This window comes from Paramormyrops kingsleyae, chromosome 18 (genome assembly GCF_048594095.1).
Source record: "Paramormyrops kingsleyae isolate MSU_618 chromosome 18, PKINGS_0.4, whole genome shotgun sequence".
Classification (NCBI taxonomy): domain Eukaryota; kingdom Metazoa; phylum Chordata; class Actinopteri; order Osteoglossiformes; family Mormyridae; genus Paramormyrops; species Paramormyrops kingsleyae.
In genome coordinates this window covers 1,963,788-1,988,743 of record NC_132814.1, presented here as the reverse complement: position 1 = coordinate 1,988,743, position 24,956 = coordinate 1,963,788, and the positions used below count along the sequence as shown (strand labels likewise).

Sequence of the window (24,956 nt, the reverse complement as noted above, 5' to 3'; positions counted from 1 at the left end):
GTCACCCAGGAGGCATCCGCACCAGATGTCCAAACCACCTCAACTGGCTCCTCTCGACGTAGAGAAGCAGCAGTTCTACTCTGAGACTGCTCCAACTACTCACCCTATCTCTAAGGGAGAGCCCAGACAAACCTCATTTCATGATCTCATTCTTTCGGTCATTACCCATAGCTCATGATCATAGGTGAGGGTAGGGACAAAGATGGACCAATAGATCGAGAGCTTTGCTTTCCAGCTCAGTTCTTTCTTAGCCACGACAAACCAGTTAAGCGCCTGCAAAACTGCAGATGCCGTTCCGATCTGTCTGTCCAGCTCTCGATCTCGCCTACTATCACTCGTGAACGAGTCCCCGAGATACTTGAGTCCTCCAGTTGAGGCAGTATCTTCTCACTGACCCGAAGAGGGCGATCCACACGTTTCCGGCTGAAAACCATTGTCTCGAACTTGGAGGTGCTAATCCTCATCCCCACCACTTCACACTCGGTTGTGAACCGCCCCAGAGCAGGCTGGAGATCCCCAGCAGATGAAGCCAACAGGACGACATCATCCGCAAAAAGCAGCGACGCAATCCTGAGGCCACCAAACTAGACACCCTCAACACCCTGGCTGCGCCTAGAAATCCTGTCCATAAGTATTATAAACAGGACCGATGACAAAGGGCAGCCCTGGTGGACCCCAACCCACACTGGGAATACGTCTGACTTATTACCGGCAATGTGGACCAAGCTTCTGCTCCGTTCATACAAGGACCGAATTGCCCACAGTAGTTGGCCATGAACCCCATCTCCCAAAGCACCCCCCACAGAGCACCTCGGGGAACCCGGTCGTAAGCCTTTTCCAAATCCACAAAACACATGTAGACTGGATAGGCAAACTCCCAGGCCCCCTCCAGTACCCTCACAAGGGTATAAAGCTGGTCCAGTGTTCCACACCCAGGACGAAAACTTCATTGTTCCTCCTGATTCCGAGATTCTACTATCAATCTCACCCTCCTCTCCAGTACCCCAAAATAGACTTTCACAGGAAAGCTGAGAAGTGTGATCCGGTCCCCTTTCTTAAATAAGGGGACCACTACCCCGGTCTGCCAATCCAGCAGCACTGTCTCTGACCTCCACACGCTGTTGAGAAGGCATGTCAGCCATGACAGGCCCACAACATCCAGAGCCTTTAGGTACTCCGGGCAAATCTCGTCCACACCCATGGCCCGGTCACCATGTAGCCCTTTAACCAACCAGGCCACCTCAGCCCCAGTGATGGGCAAGTCCACTCCAGCCCCCTTGAGGTCTCTGTGCCCTCAGATGTCTTAAAGGCAGTGCGCGTAGATGTATCTGAGACAGGGTTGAGGAGGTCTTCAAAGTATTGACCGTAGGTCGTAGACGCAGGAAAAGGCGTACACACGTTACAGAGGCGGCATCACCTGAGGTGTCTGTGTCTAACAGGTTTCAGGTGCTTCCAGCTTTAGAGCCGGAAGGGACTGGGGAAGCAGGTGGGCCCTTGGGCACTGAGGAGCCCCCTCCCCCCAGAAAGAGGGAGGTTGTGGTAGTGGGGGATTCAATTATTAGGGGAGTAGACAGTTATGTGTGCACGCGTGATAGAGGGTCCCGTACGGTGTCTTGCCTGCCTGGTGCCCAGGTAGGAGACCTTCCAGATCGTGTGGACAAGCTTTTGGCCCCAGCTGGGGTGGATCCAGTTGTCGTGGTGCATGTTGGCACCAACGACATAGGCAAGGGTAGAAGGGCTGTTCTGCAGGATAAATTTATAGAAGTCGCCAATAAGCTTAGAAGCAGAACGTCCATGGTGGTATTTTCCGAAATACTCCCCGTGCCACGCGCAAGTGAGGCTAAGTTAGCTGAGATAAGGAGATTAAATGCGTGGCTAAAAGGATGGTGTAGGAAAGAGGGGTTTAGGTTTATGGGGCACTGGAGGACCTTCTGGAACAGGTGGGACCTGTTCAAGCCGGATGGGTTGCATCTGAACCGGAGGGGAACCAGTGTACTGGGAAGGCGTATTTGTAGAGTAGTTGAGGAATGTTTAAACTAGGGACTGGGGGGGCAGGGAGGTTAGTTAAGTATGTAACTGGGGGGAAACGGAAAGCCCAAAAAAATCATATTATAAGTAGGCACTGTAATAAGCCTACCCTTTGTTGTCTGTATTTAAACGCCAGGAGTATTAGGAATAAAATTCATGATTTAGAGGCTCTTATCTCATTGGACTCTTATGATATTATAGCAATAACTGAAACGTGGTTGAGTGATAAGGATGGACAAGAATATAATATGGATGGTTACACATTGTTCCGTAAAGACCGTATAGGTAAGAAGGGAGGTGGTGTTGCAGTATATGTAAAGGAAATCTTGCAGGCAAGGGAGCTTACTGATATAAGTAAAAGTACGGAAGCTATATGGGTAAAATTAGATGCTACAAACTCAAATAGCCTAATTGTCGGTGTTTGTTACAGAGCACCCAATGTAGCTGCTGAGGAAAGCAGATTGTTATACAGTGATATTAGGATTATGAGCAATAAAAATGATGTGGTAGTTATGGGTGATTTTAATCTACCGGGGATACAGTGGGACATTGTTGCTGGCTCTTCTGAAAATGAACTTGAGATGGTGGAATTAGTACAGGATTGTTTTTTTACTCAGTTTGTTAACACCCCTACCAGGGGAGATGCCATTCTTGATCTTGTTTTGTCTAATAACCAGGACAGGATTGGTAAATTAGATGTTTTAGAACCACTTGACAGTAGCGATCATAACATGGTTAAATTTGAGGTTAAGTTTAGTGCCCGAAGAGCAAAGTCCAAATCAAAAATATATAATGTTAGGAAGGCTAACTTCAATTGTATGAGATTAAAACTAGAAACCGTGAACTGGATGGAGTTAAATAACAAAACTGTTGAAGAGGCATGGGAATTTTTTAAAAGCACATTATTGCAAGTACAAGAGGACTTCATACCTGTTTCTAGCAAGAATAAATCTAGGAAATTGCAACCTAGGTGGTTTAATAGGGACATAAAGTATAAAGTAAGGAGGAAAAGGGCTTTGTTCCAGAGATGGAAAATAACTGATGATGACATAATAAAGCAAGAGTATCTAAATCTACAGGCTGAATTAAAAAATGACATTAGACGAGCTAAAAGGAATGTCGAAAGGAAGATCGCATTGGAGGCTAAGGATGACGTTAAAAGTTTCTTCCAGTATTTTAACTCTAAAAGAGCTCTAAAAGCTGAAATTACTAATCTGCAGGATAGTAAGGGTCTTATAATTGAAAACGACATTGACATAGTAAATGAGTTCAATGATAGTTTTGCACGGGTATTCACTGTCGAGGACACTAGTAACTTACCAGTTCTTATTACTAATTCAACATCGTCTATAACTAATATATATATAACTGAAGCTGATGTTTTGCAAAGCCTAGCTAAGCTCAAAATAAATAAATCACAGGGCCCTGATGGCATCTTACCTATAGTGTTAAAAGAGATGAGGGATATTATTTGCCGACCCTTAACATTACTGTTTCAAAAATCCTTATCTGAAGGTGTGGTACCTTCTGATTGGAAGCATGCCAACATAACGCCCATTTTCAAAAAAGGGGATAGAAGTAATTTGTCAAACTATAGGCCAATCAGTCTAACTTGTATAACTGGTAAAGTTATGGAGGCTATAATCAAAGAGAAAATGGTAGATTACCTGGACTCAAATAACATTTTGAGGGATAGCCAGCATGGATTTAGGAGAGGTAGATCCTGTTTAACAAATCTGTTGGAGTTTTTTGAGGAAGCTACTCAGGAAGTTGATGATAAGAAGGCCTATGATGTCATCTATTTAGATTTCCAAAAGGCTTTTGATGTTGTTCCCCACAAGAGGCTCTCACTTAAACTCAAAGCGACAGGTATTTTAGGAACTGTAGCGACCTGGATTGATAACTGGTTAACGGATAGGAAGCAGCGAGTAGTTATAAGAGGCTCGATGTCACAGTGGGCCTGCGTTCATAGTGGGGTACCGCAGGGTTCAATTTTAGGACCACTTTTGTTCCTAATTTACATAAATGATATAGACACCAATATATACAGTAAACTGGTGAAATTTGCAGATGACACCAAGGTGGGTGGTGTAGCAGATACTGAACTAGCGGCTCAGCAGCTACAGCGGGATCTTAATTTAATTAGTGACTGGGCTGACACCTGGCAGATGAAATTTAACATAGACAAATGTAAGGTACTCCATGTAGGGAGCAGAAATATAAAGTACAGGTATTTTATGGGACCTACTGAAATAAAGGTAGCTGATTATGAGAAAGACCTTGGTGTGTATGTTGATGCTTCCATGTCTCATTCTCGCCAGTGTGGGGAAGCAATAAAAAAGGCCAATAGGATGTTGGGGTACATCTCCAGGTGTGTGGAGTTTAAGTCAAGGGAGGTAATGCTAAGATTATACAATTCCTTGGTGAGACCTCACCTAGAATATTGTGTACAGGTTTGGTCACCATATCTTAAAAAGGACATAGCGGCCTTAGAAAAGGTGCAGCGTAGGGCCACAAGAATGATTCCTGGTCTTAGAGGAATGTCATACGAGGAAAGGTTATTTGAGCTAAATCTGTTCAGCCTCAAGCAAAGGAGACTGAGGGGGGACATGATCCAGGTCTATAAGATTCTAACAGGTTTGGATGCTGTTCAACCGAATAGTTACTTCAGCATTAGTTCAAATACAAGAACTCGTGGCCATAGGTGGAAATTAGCGGGAGAACATTTCAAACTGGATTTAAGGAAGCACTTCTTTACACAGCGTGTAGTCAGAGTATGGAATAGTCTTCCTGATAACGTAGTGCAAGCTGAATCCTTGGGTTCCTTTAAATCAGAGCTAGATAAGATTTTAACAACTCTGAGCTATTAGTTAAGTTCTCCCCAAGCGAGCTCGATGGGCCGAATGGCCTCCTCTCGTTTGTATAGTTCTTATGTTCTTATGTTCTTATGTTCTTATTCCTTCCACCTCCGAGTGATGTCTCCAGGTGAGGTTAACAGCCCCCCCCCCCCCCCCCCCACTATAAATAGTAGGAACCAGGAGCTGCTTCCCCCTCATGATATTCCAGATGGTTTTCCAGAACCTGTTTGAGGCTGACGGAAAGTCACTTTCCATGGCCTCATCAAACTCCTCCCACACCCGGGTTTTTGCTTCTGCAACTGCCCGAGCTGCATTCCGCCTGGCCTGCCGGTGCCTGTCAGCTGCCTTCGGAGACCCCCAGGCTAATAATTCCCAGTAGGCCTCCTTCTTCAGCTTCACAGCCCCCCTCAACTCCGGTGTCCACCATCAAGTACAAGGGATTCTGCCACGACTGGCACCTACCACCCTGGAGCCACAGCTCTGTACGGCCACTTCCACAATGGAGGTCTGGAACAATGTCCATTCAGACTCAATGTCCCCAATCTCCCCCCAGTATGCAGTTGGAGTTCTGTCGGAGGTGCGAGTTAAAGGTCTGGCGAACAGGAGCCTCTGGCAGACGTTCCCAGCAGACTCTCACCATGCGCTTGGGCCTATCAGGTCCAACCAGCTTCCTCCCCTGCCACCTGAGCCAACTCACCACCAGGTCAGGTGACAACTCTGCTCCTCTCTTCACCCAAGTGTCCAAGACAGAAGGCCGCAGATGATACGATTATGATACCAATCATCGACCTGTAGCCCAGGGCATATTCATACTATGTCCACTTATGGACACCCTTATGTTCGAACATGGTGTTCTTTATTGACAAACCATGCATTGCAAAGAAGTCCAATAACAGAACACCACTTGAGTCTCTTCCTCCCAATCACCCCCCTCCAGGCCACACTGTCGTTACCCACGTGGAATGGAAGGAGCTGCCACCAGTGAGGAGAGGTGGCAGGTGGTGTCCCCAGGGCCCTGCAAGTGGTTCTGCTCAGAATGGGCAGGTCACTCACCCAGTTCCAGCAGCTCCCAGTGGGGTCATAATGGATAGAGCAGCGGTGGGTGTTTTATTTTCTGACAGGGGTAACAGGCATATGTTCACAGGGATGGATTACTTCACCCGGTGGCCAGAAACCTACACCACCCCTCACCAGGAGGGGGAGACAGTTGCATATGCCCTAGTGGAGGGCGTTTTTAGCCGGTTCGGGGATCAAGAGACCCTGCACGGAGACCTGGGGAGGAACTCTGAGTCTACTGTATTCGACTCCCTGTGCAGCTGGCTGTGCACAAGATCCACACCACCCCCCTGTGGGCTTAGAGTGACGGCCTGGTGGAGAGGTTTCACCGCACCCTGGAACAGCTGACCTGGATGTAAAGCGTTCTGGTAGTGGTTTGGGGATGTCAATGCTCACATTCTCCAAAAGTTTGTGCGCAGATTATTTTGGCTGTTCATTACCACACACACAATTACCACACAATTACTAGTTTAATGGACCTTGCTGGCATTACAATATATTATACAGTGTCTAAGGGTATTCTAAATAAGGTACATTTTGAGTTTCCTACCAGCATACAATAGAGAATACATTCAGGACTGTGTATTCAGCATTCAGACTCTACGTGCTTACTCATAGTATTCTGCCCAAACCTGTGTGACCCTCAACCCTCACACTTAAACAGACGAGTAACAATAAAAGAGACAGTGTCATAAACTCACTTTTCACTGTGAGCACAGACATGTTTTTATCCTGCTGTTCATACCCACACATAACTCAGAATTAATGGGTTTAGACCAGGGCTAGTCAAATCACGGTCTAAGGCTGAGCACTGCTGTTTTTCCAGATTTCCTTTACCTGAGAACCAGTTGTGAAGTCTCTGGCCAATTAGAGCCAGAAATTATTAACCTAACTACCTGGGAGACTTGAAAACAAGGCCTGGATTTGGAATTGAGGGCCAGATTTGAATAGGGGGGGTTTATACCAATCAGGGCTCAGACCCACACACACAGACCCAGGGATCGAACCCTCAGTGTGAAGCTACAGTACTGCCCACTGTGTCACAACACCTCTGAGAACCAGCAGAGGGCGCTCACAGTCTCTCCTCCCTGCACCAATTAGAGCTCGCCAGACCAGTTCCACCGGTTCCTATCAGGGCACCAGCCTCTAGTTCCCTCCTTTCCCCTCTGCCTGTTTAAGCCTCAGCTCCCCAACAGTCCTCATCTGGACCTTGAACCCCTGGCCTGTGTTTCCCTACCTGTGCTAGTCCTTACTCTCTCTGTTTGCACCTGGTTCTGCTGTGTCCCAGTTGCCCTATCCCTGCTGTTTTTGTCCCATACCCTGATTTCACCCTTATTAAACCCTGTTCTCATCTTTCCTTACCTCAGGATTTCTGCCTCCTTTTCTGCCACCCCTTACACCCGGTCGTGACACACTGAGCCTCCACACAGAAGTTATTAAATGTATTAGAAACACCCACTTCCATTTACACACATAATAAGTATGAAAATGCAGGGAGACTCACCTAATTTAAATGTGTTGTTAATCCAGGCAAAGAGTTGGGAATGAATAACAAGGAACAGCATGTTAAACAGCACGGGATCATCTGTAAGGGCAAACAGATCAAATCAGACATCCTCATTCTCTTATTAGTCTATACAGATATAACGTGATATTAAATAAAGCGTCCTTGGGCTTTTCTTCCCCTGAGATTAATCCTGCCGTTTCCAGGGCCCGACTGCACTGTGAGGTCATGCACAGTAAGGCCCATGATCCGAGGGCAGTGGGGGTCAAAATACAGGCCAAGGAGTTTAATCCCCCGACAAGTCAGAGGGTCCCTTGGAACCCAGTGGCGTGATGTTGGTGGGGACCAGCAAGTGTCACCAGGGGTGGATTCCGGATCATCCCACGTGGCAGCCAGGTGCCCCCCCCCCAGCCCGTACACCCTACATGTCACCTTACATCAGGTCCACACAGTAACATTCTACTAGGTAAAATGTCAGGTGCCCAGGGTACAAGTGTAATCTGTCAAAAACCATAACCTGCAAACTCCAGAGCAGAGGTGGGACTTGAACCCCCAGCCCTGGAGTTACAGTAAGCAGCAGCAGTGCTGCCCATTGGGCCTGTGTGCAACAGAATATGAAATAGCTCTAAATCTCACTCTGGTCAGAATTCTTATTATGCTAATGGACACAAATGTTAATATGAACAAATAAACCCACATAAATATACTTACACAGGAAATAACCCATGATTACAAAAATGTCTCTAAATCGTACTGTTCTTCCCATCCTTTGGGAGCGTATTATTCGAAACAGACCGAGGCCAACTGAAAAAAGGGAAGATAAGTTTCAGTCACCAGACACAAAGCAATAAAACAGATGTGTTCAGTGGTCCTGTGTTTAAAACCCGGCAGAGCACTTGTCACCTAGGGGTTCTGAGTTTGTATCCAATATTGGACGCTAAAACTGCACAGCAGATTTAAATGGATTATGAAAAGGTGTTTCAGTTGGTTATTGTATCATAACACCCTAATTGTGTAGATTTTAATTACGGAAAGCACACTTTTAAATATCAACATCATTTCAATGCTGCAGTTTAACGTTTGTGTATCTAATTCACTACAATGTATCAAATAAATGTCATGCCCTGCTCGTCCGATCCTCCTGTGTGCCACCCCCCTTGTTAACCTTGTGTGGAATCCCTGTGTGTGGATCAGCTGTTTCAAGTTGATTAATCCTGTGTATTTCAGTCCATGTTCGAATATGTTTCCCTTGTTCTGTCATTGATGTTACAGCCTGCTTTTCCCTCGTGCTCAGTGTTATTTTCCTAATAAATCCCTCATTCCCTGATCCTGCAACTCCTGCTCCTGTTTCCCCGTTCCGTGCCTCCCCAAAGCGTGACAATAAATACCTCTATACCAAGTTCTGCCTCAATGTTCCTGATGTTCCAAGGTCTAAAACAAATTTTAATTAAATACATACTTTACAAAACCTGAAAACATACTTACCTGGGAATAAAACCATGATGACTGGCAACATTAATAAAGTGGAAAATGTTGCAAGTTGTTCTTTCCAAGCTAGAGCTGAGTATTTTGCCAGATAAACACTGACAGCAACTAAAATAAAGTAATAATAGAGTCAGTCACCATGAAATGTATGTCAGACAGAGTACAAACACAGATGTGTCCACTGGTCCTGCACAGGCCACCTAGGGGTTCTGGGTTTGAATCCCTTATTGAACATTGTGATTTGAAAAACACATCCCAGAGTGTTTGAATTGGTCATTTGATCACACATCCCTAAATGTACATAATAATAGTGAAAAAATAATTTAACAATCCATGTTGTACATTTCTGAAATCCCAGCAGCCATAAGAATCTAAATTAACATACATATTCCATAATATTGAAATGACTATTTCAATATTAGTCTAAATACTAGAACTCGTGGCCATAAGTGGAAATTAGCGGGAGAACATTTTAAAACAAATTTGAGGAAGCACTTCTTTACACAGCGTGTAGTCAGAGTATGGAATAGTCTTCCTGCTATTGTAGTGGAAGCTAAAACCATGGGTTCCTTTAAATCAGAGCTAGATAAGATTTTAACAACTCTGAGATATTAGCTAAGTTCTCCCCAAACGAGCTTGATGGGCCGAATGGCCTCCTCTCGTTTGTAAATTTCTTATGTTCTTATGTTCTTATGTTCATTCATCCATAAGCATTTCTCAAGTACAGTTCCAAGGTGAGACTATCCCTAAAAAGCCCAGAGCAGGGTACACCCTGGTGGGGTGCCAGTCCATCACAGGGCACATCCACTCACACACAATGGGCCATTTTAGACCCCATTTTACGTAAATGCCTGTTTTGTGTGTGTTTGTAGTGGGGGGGGACCAGAGCACCTGCAGGCAGAGGCGTCATGCTGATAGAGACTGACGGGCCTCGAGGCCCCTCGGAGTTTTAGGTTTAGGTTCTAGAACAGGAGTCTCAAACTCCAGTCCTGAAGGGCCGGAGCCCTGTGTAGCTTAGCTCTTTCCCTGTTCCACCACAAATGATTGAGTTGAAGAGCTGTGTGGTAATTAGCACAAGGAGTTGAATCAGGTGTGTTAAATGAGGGTGAACCAAAAACTGTGTAGGGCTCCGGCCCCCCAGGACTGGAGTTTGAGACCCCCGTTCTAGAATGTATAGCCTGTTTCACACTATTTCTCGAGTGACACTGCATACTGTATAACTATCATTTAATTATCATTGCTAGTCATAGATTTTTTTCTGTATTTACGGTGTTTAAGTTTATCAACAAAGAGGTTGATCTAGTGATTCCGAGAGAGAGACTGGAGACAGTTACATTAGGAGAGGCCCTATTCAAGTGGAAGTAGGATGCTCTGCCAAAACACTCTTTGGAGGCAAACAAGAAAGCTGCATGTGGTAGGACGATGCTTGCCTAAGCCTGAGAGCTAATAGTTTACTAGGTCTGACACCAGATACATAATAACGAGACCTGGTGTGATGAACCACAAATTTGGCGAAGCGTGACAGAAGAGCATTCAGCTCAGCCCTTGTGTTAGAAATACAGATCTCATGGTTCTGATCCGCCAGAGGAAAGCACACACTTTCTAATTGAAGATCAGAAATCTTCTGATGACATTCATGAGCCAGGCTGCTAGTGAAAGCAGTCTTGGCATCACAAAACAAGCCCTTATCAGCCATCCCGCAGTAGGCTGAGTCATCAGTTGAGCCTGCGTTAATAGAGATAAATTGTTCAAGTCTATGGATTATATAAATTTGAAGTTTTGAAGCAGAAAAGTATTAAATCTCCATTGTTAGGCACAAGGAGGTACAGAGGGCACAGCCAACTGGAGGAAAGCACACTTCTGATCAGATAAAGAAGAAGAAAGAAGAGGAAAGTAGAGAAGCATTAGAAATGGCAGGTACGAGAGAGCGAGAAACAAAGATGTAATCTATGTGAGACTGGGACTTGAAGCGAGGAGAGAATAAACAGCATTCTCTGGTGGTTTATTAGACGGAATGAGACGACCAAATTGAGGTCCTCCACAAATTTACACAGGAAACAAATGAAGGGGGGGCACCCAGCTACCCAACAGAGAGGGACATTTATCCGGGACAGGGTTGTGGATGGCAGTTCTAATAACAAGCTCATATTCCTGGAATTTGAGGATAAGGTTAGACAGATCCAGAAAGAATAAGCCACGAGGGGGGGTGGGAGCACAAGCAGCAAAAAACAGATCTTCCTGCCCCCCAGGTCAGAAAGAATACAACAGAACCTGCCATGAGCATCTCCTCCTGAATCGATAACCCAACCCTGTAGAACCTGGAGGCTCAGAATGCATCCCGCCGCAGTAAATGGGTCTTTAGTAAGAAGGCAAGATCAACACGCTGCCTTTTCAAATATTCAGGCATACTGGACCTTTTTCTGGGGTATTCGGGGCTCTGACATTCCAAGAGGCTATATTTACATTAGTCATGATCTAAACATAATGGACAGCAAGGTATAAAGGAAAAAAAAAACATGTAAACAAAATCTCAAAATGGCACGCACACACTAGAAGCGGAATGTGCCACTTGATTGACCGTGACTTTAAGCCAGGGGTGTCCAAACTTTTTGCAAGGAGTGTCAAATTTGATAAAGTGAAGATGTCCGGGGGCCACTCGTTCCTTCTGACATTTTTTTAACCACAAAAGTTACATGAAAATACACACTGTTATAAAACAATTCTCATTGTCACGATTACCTTTATTTTTTAAATGGCAATGTAACCAAACATAACATCAACAGTTATAACCAAATCTTATTAGAGTTTAATAAAATAAGTGACATAAGTCTAAGTTTATTATTGTGCTTTAGGCTTTTCATTGTTAATAGTGACAGATGTTACCGTTCAAAAAACACTCAATTTCAGATTGAACAAGGAACAGATAACTTGCTGATACTAATGAGAAGGGTGATACTGAGATCTAGATTTCAGTAAAGAGACCAGGTCTGGCTTGAGGGCAGTGGTTGAGATGCGTAAAATGTCACGTAAGTGGGAGTCAGTCATCCTTGACCTCAATCGGTTCTTGTGCAGATTCATGACTGAGAATGTTTGCTCACACAAATATGTGGAGCCGAATATGCTGAGCATTTTCTTAGCGAGTGACCGCATTTTTCAGTCCCGCTCCCACAAGATTCTGTCCCGCTGTCAGGGTCAGCCCCTGCTGTGGTCCTTCCGTGTCCCTTCCCTGTTTGACCAGCAGGTGCTGCTGGTCATCCCGTTATTTGTGTTAGTCTTTGTTCTCCCCTGTTAACTGTCTAGCCACATGGCTCAACGTGTTGAGCATGTGATTGTCTGAGTACCCTTCTGTCCTGTGTTCGAATCTCGGCACCTCCTGTTTTTGTATTTTGGTTTTGTTCCTTGTGCCCTTGCCTGTGTTTTTACCTGTTTAATTCCCTAGTGTTTTTTGGTATAAGTTTTTCTAGTTCCTGTGATTTGTATTTGGTTCAGTTCTATGTGCCCCTGCTTGTGTTTCTACCTGTCTGTTATTCCCCTAGTGTAGATGCTGTTTCCTTCTTTGTCAGTCTTAGTTTTCCCATCCCAGTTCCCTGAGTTAATTAGTTCCACCTGTTTCCTGTTCTTGTGCCTGCCCTTGTGTGTTTTCCTGATTGCTCGTTGTCCTGCACCTTCCCCAATTGGTTAATTGCTTGTCTCACTCCTGCTGCCTCGTTACTCTGTTCAGCGTTCCTATTTAAGTTCCTGCCTGTGTTTAGTTCACTAGTGGTTCATTGTCTATGTCTATGATTGTCGTTGGTTTTGATATTTTCAGTGTTCTGCGTGTATTCGGTTTTTGTTATTTAGTCTTGTTTAATCCCCTTTCTGTTTTTGACCCCTTGTGGTCTTTTTGGTTTAGTTGTGTTTATAGTGTTTTCAGTTTTGTTTAATAAACCCCGTTTTTGTGTTCCTGGAGCTGCCAGTGGGTTGTCCACCCTTTTTTGTGCCTGTACCATGCCACGCTCCCGTTCCCGAGATGCCCACATTCATGACACCCGCTCCCGCAAAAAATATATATTATTGGTTTCCCCCTCCCAGTCCACAAATATGCTGAGGTTAATTGGAGTTGCCAAATTGAATGGTCTGTGAATGGTGTTTGAGTGTGCCCTGCAATGGGTTGGCGTCCCATCCTGGGTTGTTCCCCGCCTTGCACCCATATCCTCCAGAATCGGCTTTGGACCCCCTGCAACCCTGAATAAGATAAAGTTACAAAAATGGATGGATGGAAAATAATAGACTGGCCTTTTTCTAACACTACAAAATAAATACAAACTTAAATGAGGAAAAATGGTTGAATGGCAAACACACTGAATAATCTCAATAAAGTTGCCGATTCATCAGTAAACCAGTGGTTATATCTCATTAGGAGGAGTCTCTCACATCGTTTGTCAGACAGTCTATTTCTCCTTGGAGTTAACACTGGAGTTAACAAACTGAGAAGCCTCTCCATTGGTGCACTAGATGGTGTTGCTGTGAATGGTACAGGACCTCCATCTCTGACCCCTACTTCAAATATTCAATAACTTCAGCATCATAATTAAAACAGTCTGTTTCATCATCAAAAGCAAAGAATTCATTTTCAATGGAACTGATACTGGATGCAGGTTAAGTTTTGCACCGAGCTCATCGTAAGGAAAAGCAGGACATTCGGCAGTCAGCATTGTCCTCAGGGCTGCTCTCCTGTCCTCTTCATGTACCGCTTCAGGCGGTACCCGCAGTATTCAAGTTTTGTCCCGCTCCCGCCCGCAAAATCCCGCAGGTAAACATATAAGTAGTTTTATTTTTACCGCTTCTTCCCGCTACTCTGTTATTTGTTTCACTTGCTTCCCTTTTGAGTATATATAAAAAAGAAACAGAAAACAAACAAATATGTTTCGTTTTATTTGAGTTTAATTAAATGGAATGATGAACATGGACACGAATGAGGATATAGATATAGCCTACAGTTCCACGCATGAACCACGAACCATGAATTAGCTTCCGACCTTGTGCCTGTAAATTATTATTTTAATTTAGTCGTTCTTTTTGCTTTTGTGCAGTAGATAAATAATAGAGTATTTGTTTTTAATAAATTAATTTTAAGATAATTCCATTTTGCGGGAGTCCTGCGATTAATTCTATTCTCCCGCAACCCGCACATACAGGAGGACCTTACCGCCCGCACCCGCATTCACCCATCAAATCTTGTCTCGCGCCGCACTCGGTGTGTTGGATCCCGCGGGAGTGCAGGTCTCTAATGCAGAGCCAGATAGCATCGGAACCGTGTGGTGAAAGGAGGAATAAAATTTTTAAAGTATTTATTTATTCTGACAGAGCTAGCGGGCCATAAATAACACATTATGAGACCGAAGCCGCGGGCCGTATGAAATCTGGCCGAGAGCCGTGATTGGCCCGCGGGCCGGACTTTGGACACCCCTGCTTTAAGCAATATATCTCAGGGAAACCCCCCCCACCCCCGGAACGAAACCAAAAAACCCCCAACCCCATGCTCTGGATAGCCACCGCATTCTATCAAGGAAGAGTACCGTCAGCTAACCAGACAGTAGTGATAATCCAGCAAACACTCAAGTACTAAATTAACAAAAACAGATGTGAAGGGTGAATTAAACAGTCAGAAGCATCAGACATCAGGGCAGTATAATGCAGGTGTAGCAAGGTTAAAATATTTAGTTTATTTCTAATATATAAGGGTTATACCGGGTTTCTATAATGCCATTCACTATAATGTATATTGGGTTGAAGGGGACTCAGTGGAAAGTGGTTTACCTGGAGACTGTTAGGTAATTGGCTGGCTTGATTGGGCTGGTAACCTTTGATTTATTATGATTGGATGAAACTTCCAGGAGAGGTGCGCGCTCTTTTGGGGGGGAAAAAAAAAGAAGAGTGACGGAGAGTCGTGCTTTTTCGGAACACCCGTAAAAGAATTTATTGTGCATCTATCCCCAGCCTAAGGCAATAGATAGTTAGAGTATTAGACTCGAGCAAAAGTAAAGGGGCAGTCAATAGTGGTGAGGTCGTGCTAGACAGAAAGTAGTCGGCCGAGCTTAATTATTTTATTAGGTGATCAGTGGTCATTGTTAACACACCACAGCACAGCACACAGTGCGCAACAACGAAATGTGTCCTCTGCATTTGACCCATATGTGACTTTCGTGACATAGCAGGGGGCAGCTAATTCAGCGCCCGGGGAGCAGTGCTTGGGGACGGTACCTTGCTCAGGGTACCTCAGTGGTGACTGGCTGGTGGGGGATTCGAACCTGCAATCTTTCGATTATAAGTGCGCTTCCCTAACCATCAAGCCACCACTAACGTCCTGCAGTTAGCTACGGGCTACGGTGAGGACATTGCTGTGCTACTTTACTCGACGTAGGAGAACCATCATTCACCTGACGAAGGGGGACGTGGAAAGCTCTGTTGGGATCGACGACTCCTGAAACTGAGGGGAAAGAATCTGCGTTGGCGCAACACGCTGCCGGACACCGCCCGCCCCTCGCTTTCCTCCTAACGCGACGAGGTATTGGAGTCTTTATTCTTTTGTGGGCTCAATCGAGCGAAGCGGCTGTGTTAATTTGTGGCCTCTACAATCACAAGCAACGAACAGGCCTGCAACGTAGAACTCTGGTTACTGGTTCGAACTCAATATCACATTTATGGTGAATGTGCAATGCTGTAAAATCCATTTTGGTAATTTGGTTTAAATATGTGTAAAAGCTAGGTACTTAATTTTAAGTTAACGGGCAAATGCGAAGAAGTCCAGGGTATTTTCTTTAACTTTCTTTTTATTTCCAGTTAGTAACATTTGTTTAAGTAAAGAGTGGTTGAATTTATTATACGCTCTTGTGACGTGTCGGTTTGTTCTGAGTGCCTTCGTTTGTAATATATGTATGGGTATACATATAATCCCCGACGACTATAGTTAGTAAATTTGGGTAGTATATTTAGGTAAAAGAACTCAGGGGGCACCCCTTTTGAGGTTTGTGTGTAGCCTAGCCCACACGGTGTGGAAGAGGGGTGCTATACAGAGAACCCAAGACAAGTACAGTGACCTGCAAGAAATGTACGGCAAACTCGGTGGAGAAGGAATCAATAGACTGGAAATGGTCCATGACAGCATTCGCATCCTCTGGAGTTGAACACAAAACATGCTGACTTCCAAAGCTTCATGAGGTGTGCAGGAAAGATCAGAAAAGGAGAGAGCCCCAACTCCCTTTTTGCCCTCCTGATCGGGATGCTCCACGCTTTCCTTTTGATAAAAAAAAATTCTTCCCCCTTCGAAGCTGACTTCTTGGATTTTGAGGGCTTCACGTGTGACTGTCTGCCAATCATGAGCCTGTGAGCACAGTCAATGACTGGGTAAAAGTTAGGGATATGAGGGAAAACAGCTGAACAGAGTTGGCTAAAAAACGACCTCAAATCACTCCCTTCACAACCAAATTTAACCCCGATTGATTGAGGTTAAGGCGACGGCTTTGGTCCTCAATCTCAGTAATTTTACTGACTAGAGAAAGCAGACCCATTTCGATATCAGCCAGCTTCCTGGAGTGCCGATCGGTCACCAACTTCACTGAGGTGACTTTTTTTTGGACTGACTTAAAATCCATCTTCAGCATGTTCAGGTCGGCTCAAAGTGCCGATTTCTGTTGCTCTTTAGTGAGTTCACTTATTTGCACACAAAGTATTTAATCTCCTCAAGAAAAAGTGCAAGGAGGGGAGAAAGGCCCTCTTCATATACCCCAGTGTCACGCCTCCAGTGGGGGATGCACAGCAACTGCAATCAAGACGAGCTACTAAACCCAAACGCAAGCACCCAGAACTTGCAAGTTGTTGTTGCCATGCTAGTGCTACTTACTGAGCATTTCTCTGTCTTGTCTCTTGCCCTCCTGCCTTCTCATATCCTGCCGTCCTGCCTGCCCTGCTTCCCTGGTCGTCCCGGCCTGCCTGCCCGATCCTGCCTGCCCTGCTTCATCGCCCTGGTCTGCCTTTGTTCTCCTGTCTGCCCCATAATCTCTCCATCTCGTCTGTATTTGTAGGATTGACTAACCCAGCTTCTGACCTCCTGCGATCGCTCCAACTATCCACTTGTCCCATCCCTTTGGCTTTTGACGCACCCAGCTTTATATTAAATAATCCATTCTCCTGCATTCCGGGGTCTGCCTCTTCTCTGATTGCATTCTGTTACAGAATACTTTGCCTTACCCTGGACCCCGCGGAGAATCAGAGGCTACAACAGCAGGTCGATCACCTGACAAGCCTGGTAACGCAGCTCCTGGAGGCTCACGCCGTTCCGATTGCCTTACTCGACTCACTGCCCAGATCTTCCACGTCTGTGCCCATTGCATTAACAGAAAAGTATGACGGCAACCCAGATCAGTGCCAGGCATTTCTAATACAGTGCGGATTGTATGTGGAGGAGCACCCGGAATGCTTTCATGAGGATACAGTACGAGTGCGATTTGTCATATTCCTTCTCACTGGACAGGTGCGTGAGTGGGCCAGCGTGCTGTGGCGGGACGTCAGCCCTCTACTGGATTCTGCACGCAATTTCCAACGTGCATTTAAAGAGATATTCGATCACCTCACCGTCGGTCGCAGTCTGTGGGAGAGGTTATTTGCCCCTGCGACAGGGAACTTGCACAGTGGCTGAATTTGCCCTAGAATTCCGTACGGCCGCGGCTGAACTTCGCTGGCCGGAGGAGGTGTTAAGGATTTTATTTTGTTGTGCACTTAATCAGAAGTGCAAGATTAGGTGACGTCACGGGGATCTACTCTCTCCTTTGAGGACTTCATTGGACTCGTGGTGACTATAGATAACAGCATCTGTGAGAGACATCGCCGATGCCCACACCTGTCAGCAACCTTGTCCACCACCTCCGAGGAGCCAACGGAACCCATGCAACTTGGACGCGACCCTCTCTCCTCTAATGAAAGACACAAACGCACCTCCCAAGGGTTGTGCCTGTATTGTGGAGAGTCTGCCCCATTCGACCTTCATGTCCTACTCCCCACACCAAGGTAGGCATAACCACATTTCTCGGGGTTTCCTTAGTTTCAGTTGCTGTCCCAGTTATGATTAAAAGCCCCATGGGAGGGCACCATGTTAGAGAACTGGTGATCTGGGGCTGCGGGGAACTTTATGTGCCTTTCATTGGCGCTCGAGATTGGAATTCCCCTGCAGGTCCTTTCCAACCCCGTCACTGTACTAGGGGTTAGTGGAGCGCCCCTTCCAGGAGGACAAGTAAATCGCTGCACTGGGCCAGTTACCATCAACATAGTTTATTGCACCAGGAGACCCTGGACTTCCTGAGGCCAAGGACCCCATCATCCTCGGTCACCCATTGTTGAGGAGGCATAACCCCAACATAGATTAGGAGACGGGTGAGCTCACCACCTGGTCAAAACGCTGTCTGGGAGAATGCTTAACCGCCCCTTGCTGTGCATCATCCATAGAGAGCCCTGAGCCAGAGGACCTGTCCCATATCCCCAAGGACTATTCTGATTACATGGATGTCTTTAGTAAGACGCTTTCCTTTAAGTTGCCACCTCACAGGGATTGTGACTGCGCCATTGATCTTGTCGAGGGGGCACCTCTCCCCAAGGGTCACCTTTACCCCCTTCTCCATTGCGGAAGAGGAAGCCATGGAGATGTACGTCCAGGAAGGACTTCAACAAGGTATTATTCGTCCATCCACATCCCCAATATCCACTGGGTTTTTCTTTGTCAAGAAAAAAGACGGCAGCCTCCATCCATGCCTTGATTATTGGGCCCTCAACACTATTACCGTTAAACGGAGAGAGCCTTTACCCTTAATCCCATCTGCACTAGAACAGCTCCGGAGAGCTGCCTTCTTCACCAAGCTGGACCTGAGAAGCGCCTACAACCTTATCCAAATTCACCAAGGGGACGAATGGAAGACCTCTTTCGCTACTTCTACTGGCAAGTTCGAGTATTGCGTGATGCCTTATGGTTTGGCTAATAGCCCCTCCATTTACCAGGCCTTTATGTATACCGTCTTCCATGGAATGATTAATCGGTTTGTTGTAGTTTACATTGACGACATCCTAATTTACTCACCTACCCTTCCTCAACATGTGTTTCATGTACGACAGGTGCTCCAGAGTAGAGACCTGCACTCCCGCGGGAGTACCGTGGGACCCAACGCACCGAGTGCAGCGCGGGACAAGAATTGATGGGTGGATGCGGGTGCGGGCGGTAAGGTCCTCATGTACGTGCGGGTTGCAGGAGAATAGAATTAATCGCGGGTCTCCCACAAAATGGAATTATCTTAAAATTAATTTATTAAAAAGAAATAGTCTATTATTTATCTACTGCACAAAAGCAACAAGAATGACTAAATTAAAATAATAACAATTTACAGGCGAATCGTCTACAGAAACTACAATTGCCGCGCTCTGAGTGCCGGGGGACGTAACCGGACACCCCAAGAAGGTATCAGCCTGGTTCTTAGACGGGATGGCATGTTCTGAAAAGCTACTCGTTCATGTCCATGTTCATCATTCCATTTAATTAAACTTAAAATGAAACACATTTGTTTATTTTCTGTTTCTTTTTTATATATACTCAAAAGGGAAGCAAGTGAAACAAATAACAGAGTAGCAGGAAGAAGCAGTAAAAATAAAACTACTTATATGTTTACCTGCGGGATTTTGTGGGCGGGAGCGGGACAAAACTTGAATACTGCGGGTACCGCCTGAAGCGGTACATGAAGAGGACAGGAGAGCAGCCCTGAGGACAATGCTGACTGCCGAATGTCCTGCTTTTCCTTACGATGAGCTCGGTGCAAAACTTAACCTGCATCCAGTATCAGTTCCATTGAAAATGAATTCTTTGCTTTTGATGATGAAACAGACTGTTTTAATTATGATGCTGAAGTTATTGAATATTTGAAGTAGGGGTCAGAGATGGAGGTCCTGTACCATTCACAGCAACACCATCTAGTGCACCAATGGAGAGGCTTCTCAGTTTGTTAACTCCAGTGTTAACTCCAAGGAGAAATAGACTGTCTGACAAACGATGTGAGAGACTCCTCCTAATGAGATATAACCACTGGTTTACTGATGAATCGGCAACTTTATTGAGATTATTCAGTGTGTTTGCCATTCAAACATTTTTCCTCATTTAAGTTTGTATTTATTTTGTAGTGTTAGAAAAAGGCCAGTCTATTATTTTCCATCCATCCATTTTTGTAACTTTATCTTATTCAGGGTTGCAGGGGGTCCAAAGCCGATTCTGGAGGATATGGGTGCAAGGCGGGGAACAACCCAGGATGGGACGCCAACCCATTGCAGGGCACACTCAAACACCATTCACAGACCATTCAATTTGGCAACTCCAATTAACCTCAGCATATTTGTGGACTGGGAGGGGGAAACCCCACAATGACACGGGAGAACATGCAAACTCCACACACATGGAGCCATGGCGGAGACTCAAACCCTGGTGTCACGCCCACCTTGTGGAGGTGGCAACCACAGCTAGGGATAATCAGTAGAACTCCCTACTTACAGTATGTCTCGCACCGGCAGCAGTACGGTGTGAGGTATTGTTGGCATACCACTATTGAGTGATCTAACCATTTGTTCTTCCCATAGTTGCGTTCTGTCTGTCTGGCCCTTCCTGAACTACCCGTGCCTCCTACCTGCCCTCCGTCCTTTCCGCCCTCCCTGTGATGCCCCTTGTGGATTCTCCATCTCTGTGAAACATACACATGAAACATACAGTTGAACCTTGTTCTGTGCTCTTTTGACTGGTGTTCATCCCCTCTGAAACCGTTCTGTTGCCTTTCTTTACGTTATTAAAGAACATAAAATAAAGAATTTCTAAATGTCATCCTTATTAAAACTGGGAAGCTGATAAGTGGGTATATATAAGGTTTAATGATATAGGTAATTAGTAACTGGCAAAATAAAACAGTGTATCACTGCAAAGTAATGCAAAAGTAATGTAACCAGTAGTGTACCTAATTACTTAATTACTCCCCATGGAAAGTAAAGTAATCCATTATTTTTTCAAAAAGTAATGAGTAATACGTAATACATTACTTTTTTGAGTGCTGACCCCAACACTGGTGATAAATGAGGTCAAGATTCAGATTTTTATTTGTCACATGCATGATTGTCCTGCTACACCAGCAATGAGATGAAATTACTGCTACTCAGACTGTGTATCAAACAAGGTAGAAGGATATTAGTGAGGAAGTGAACAAAGCCAAGTATCTGTCTGTGTGCCCTGAGGCCTAGTTCATACTCCACTTATCCTTGTGCCATTATGGTCCACGTATGGGTATGTACATGCTACATTTGTCTGTGGATGCAGACTGTCAGGGTCGGCACATACTGTACATACAACAATGATACTCCTCCAGGCCAGTAAAGGGCAGATGTATTGCAAGTAACAGAAATACAAACAGTGTAGTGAAATGGGTAAACTTCTATGCACAGTTTTAAAGTTACCAGGCGTAGCTGGAATTATGGCAATACAGTATACCAGGGAATTTTGAAATTAGCCGGGACCCCCTCCCCCGCAATGAATTTTATCGCCAAGATCTCGAAATTCCAGAACAGCAATACTTTTAAAAATATTGTATACTACAGTATATTGTCTGGAGGTTTGAAAAATTAAATATACTCCAAGCTTACTTTTTAGTTAAACTTTAATTTGACTAAATGAATAATAAACTTCATAACAAACACACAAATGCACAAAAATACTAAAGTGCACTATACACTCACCTAAAGGATTATTAGGAACACCATACTAATACGGTGTTTGACCCCCTTTCGCCTTCAGAACTGCCTTAATTCTACATGGTGTAGGATCACACATGCACATATCACAGGGCCTAAATTCCAGGTGGCCTGAGACAAGGCCGAGCCTGGTACGAGAGGCACCAAAGGGGGGTTACACACATAAACACACACACACAGATAACAAGGGAGGCCAGCACTCCAACTTTTATTGCCCAAAGATTTAGGGACCTACAGACAAGCAGAGTGGACTTCACGGACAGGGGTCCCTCGACTTGGCACACAACCCCCTCCCCATACATTCTGCCTTACATATCACTCACCCAACAGATGAACACCCTAAAGGAAATTTCATTTAAGTTTGGCTTTTGTATACCCTGTATATTGATCTACTCACGACTACTAGTCTCAATATACAGATAGGTTATGTTTGTATGTGTCCTTAGACAATCTTAGTGTTTTGTGTGCCACCCTTATAACCATGTTCACGGAGTATCACCTATTTTACCCCTTTGCACTTGAACACATATAAATTTAATTAAATAGATAGGTATAGCTACCGTTGTATATATGTTCTCATGGTATACCAGAAGAATCTGGAAAGTGAGTGTAACCAATGTGTCCTATCTTTTAGAGAGTCTTCTTTGTTAACAACCCCCCTTCTCTTCCAACATTCCTTTGTGGTCCTTATCTGATCTTGGTGGACCGTTACCAAGTTTCTGTGTTCTAACATACTGTCACAATCGTCGGGCAGGCGAGCCGGAAAGCAGGCAAACGGAGCCGTTAAGACGGACAGACGGGGTTTATTCAAGTAATAGGACTTGCAGACGAGGAACAACACATGACAATACAATGACAAGTCTGGGGAAGACTGACTCAGACGAGGACTAAATACAAAAGACAAGCTAGACATAACAGGACTCAGGTGATCACAATCAGGGCTGAACACGAGGTAATGAGGTGGGCGTGGCACACATCGGGATCGAACGGAGCGGATTGTGACATATACTATATTAAAAAGAACTGAATTAAGGTGTACATTATCCATTTTGGAGAAGATCAATTAGAATAAGCCACACCAACCAAGATATGTTGTGTCCAGATGTGCAACTTATATTGATATTACCACAAACTAATGGCCACGTCTATCTATGGATAAGATGTGTTGTTTGTAATATGAATATTTGATGTAATGTCTGCACAAAGTGTAACATCTGTTGAGGTGCAACCCAAAACACCTGTATCCTATACTGATGTGAATCAGTCACATAGATAAAATAATTAATTGTTTAATCAATTAATACAGATGGTATGAGGTATGTACCTGTGAAGCTGGTATGGCATGTTTGGTGTCAAACTGATTGTTAATCACCCCTGATTCCAAATCTGGTCAGTGATTACCATAAAAGTGGATGTATCAAAAGTTATAACAGCTTAATGAAAATCGTCAGTAAAGGGTGAATCAGTCGGGCCCAAAAGGACTGATACAGACCCCCTTCCGAAAGCCCGCCAAATGGATGGCCAGCCATTGGGCCAGGAATCGAATTCCTGGTCATCCCTATTCATGAACTTTAGACCATAAAAATCTAGCACCTCAGAACAAAGGTGCGCAGAGAATAACCGCCAGCCCGAAGGAAAACAACATCAGCTGGGGCAAACAGATCATCAAGGGCAGAGAACAACCATCAGCCCGAGGAAAGACCATCAGCCCGGGAGAAGAGAAGCCCACAAGAAGCCCTCCGGTGAAGGCCCAGCTGAACAGAGAACAGCACCCAAGACAAAGCTTCACCAGGAGAGAGAATCTAAAGGGACTCCACTCCACTGCTCCAAACGCCACGCCTTCTTGAGTGCCATCAGCTCAGCAGCTCTGTCATCAACTGCCAAGACCCCCCCCCCCACTCTTCAACCAAGTAAACCAACTTCCTTTCATTCTAACAACTTAAGCTGTTCTGTTTAACCTGCTATAAGACTTTAGGGTCGTGTTTCCACAAACTGTGCTTGCTTTGCAGAACAGTATTTCCCATTTAAGGTTACTCATTTAAAATCCGGTCATTGCATTTTCATAAATACATCGTTTGTTTTATTCCGTTATTTCATGTTTGTTGTTTGTGTTAGGTGTAATGTCTGTCTTATGTTAGTTGTAGTGTTAGCTAGGAATAAATGCATGTCTTTTACACAACTTCAGCCTCCGTCATTGAGTACTGACACTAATTCCTGCCTCTGTGCAATCTTGCTACACGCTCTGAACCTCAAACTCGCCTGAAACATCGCGAGACTCTCTCTCTCATCGGCCGTGAGGGGAGCTTCGCTACCAATCGTTTACATTATCTGGTGATGCAGCTTGCTGGACGAGCCTTCTAACCCAGGTTACTAAGCGATACTGGTAATTAGTGAATCCCATTTAAGTCTCACATTAACAGACTCACAGGGATACCGCAATTGAGTTTGGAGGAGCCGACCATTCGGCATAACGATTGGTTAATAATCAGCATTAAATAATAATTAATTAAACTTTAATTAATTTCAAACATATTGGTGGAGAGGTGCTGAAAGCATTCTTTAGAAATGTTGGCCCATATTGATAGGATTTGTGGGATGCACATCCAGGGCACGAAGCTCCCGTTCCACCACATCCAAAAGATGCTCTATTGGGTTGAGAGCTGCTGACTGTGGGGGCCATTTTAGTACAGTGAACTCATTGTCATGTTCAAGAAACCAATTTGAAATGATTTGAGCTTTGTGACATGGTGCATTATCCTGCTGGAAGTAGCCATCAGAGGATGGGTACATGGTGGTCATAAAGGAATGGACATGGTCAGAAACAATGCTCAGGTAGGCCGTGGCATTTAAACGATGCCCAATTGGCACTAAGGGGCCTAAAGTGTGCCAAGAAAACATCCCCCACACCATTACACCACCACCACCAGCCTGCACAGTGGTAACAAGGCATGATGGATCCATGTTCTCATTCTGTTTACGCCAAATTCTGACTCTACCATTTGAATGTCTCAACAGAAATCGAGACTCATCAGACCAGGCAACATTTTTCCAGTCTTCAACTGTCCAATTTTGGTGAGCTCGTGCAAATTGTAGCCTCTTTTTCCTATTTGTAGTGGAGATAAGTGGTACCCGGTGGGGTCTTCTGCTGTTGTAGCCCATCCGCCTCAAGGTTGTGCGTGTTGTGGCTTCACAAATGCTTTGCTGCATACCTCGGTTGTAACGAGTGG

General features: G+C 44.9%; 1 protein-coding gene and 1 long non-coding RNA gene across 2 annotated transcripts in view; one reads left to right on the top strand and one right to left on the bottom strand.

Moving 5' to 3' along the window:
- Window positions 1–24,956, bottom strand: part of LOC111842963 (uncharacterized) — a 95,369-nt gene that overhangs the window by 21,172 nt on the left and 49,241 nt on the right. Inside the window, exons 10-12 of the mRNA XM_072701873.1 lie at window positions 8,932–9,039; window positions 8,158–8,250; window positions 7,447–7,527 (exon numbers count right to left, since the gene is read on the bottom strand). Of these exons, the coding sequence (XP_072557974.1) occupies window positions 7,447–7,527; window positions 8,158–8,250; window positions 8,932–9,039 (282 nt within the window). The remainder of the gene's footprint in view (window positions 1–7,446; window positions 7,528–8,157; window positions 8,251–8,931; window positions 9,040–24,956) is intronic.
- On the top strand, window positions 18,187–19,430 carry LOC140579749 (uncharacterized). The gene is made up of 3 exons (XR_011983621.1): window positions 18,187–18,898; window positions 19,072–19,187; window positions 19,341–19,430. It is a non-coding gene; the product is annotated as an uncharacterized lncRNA (long non-coding RNA).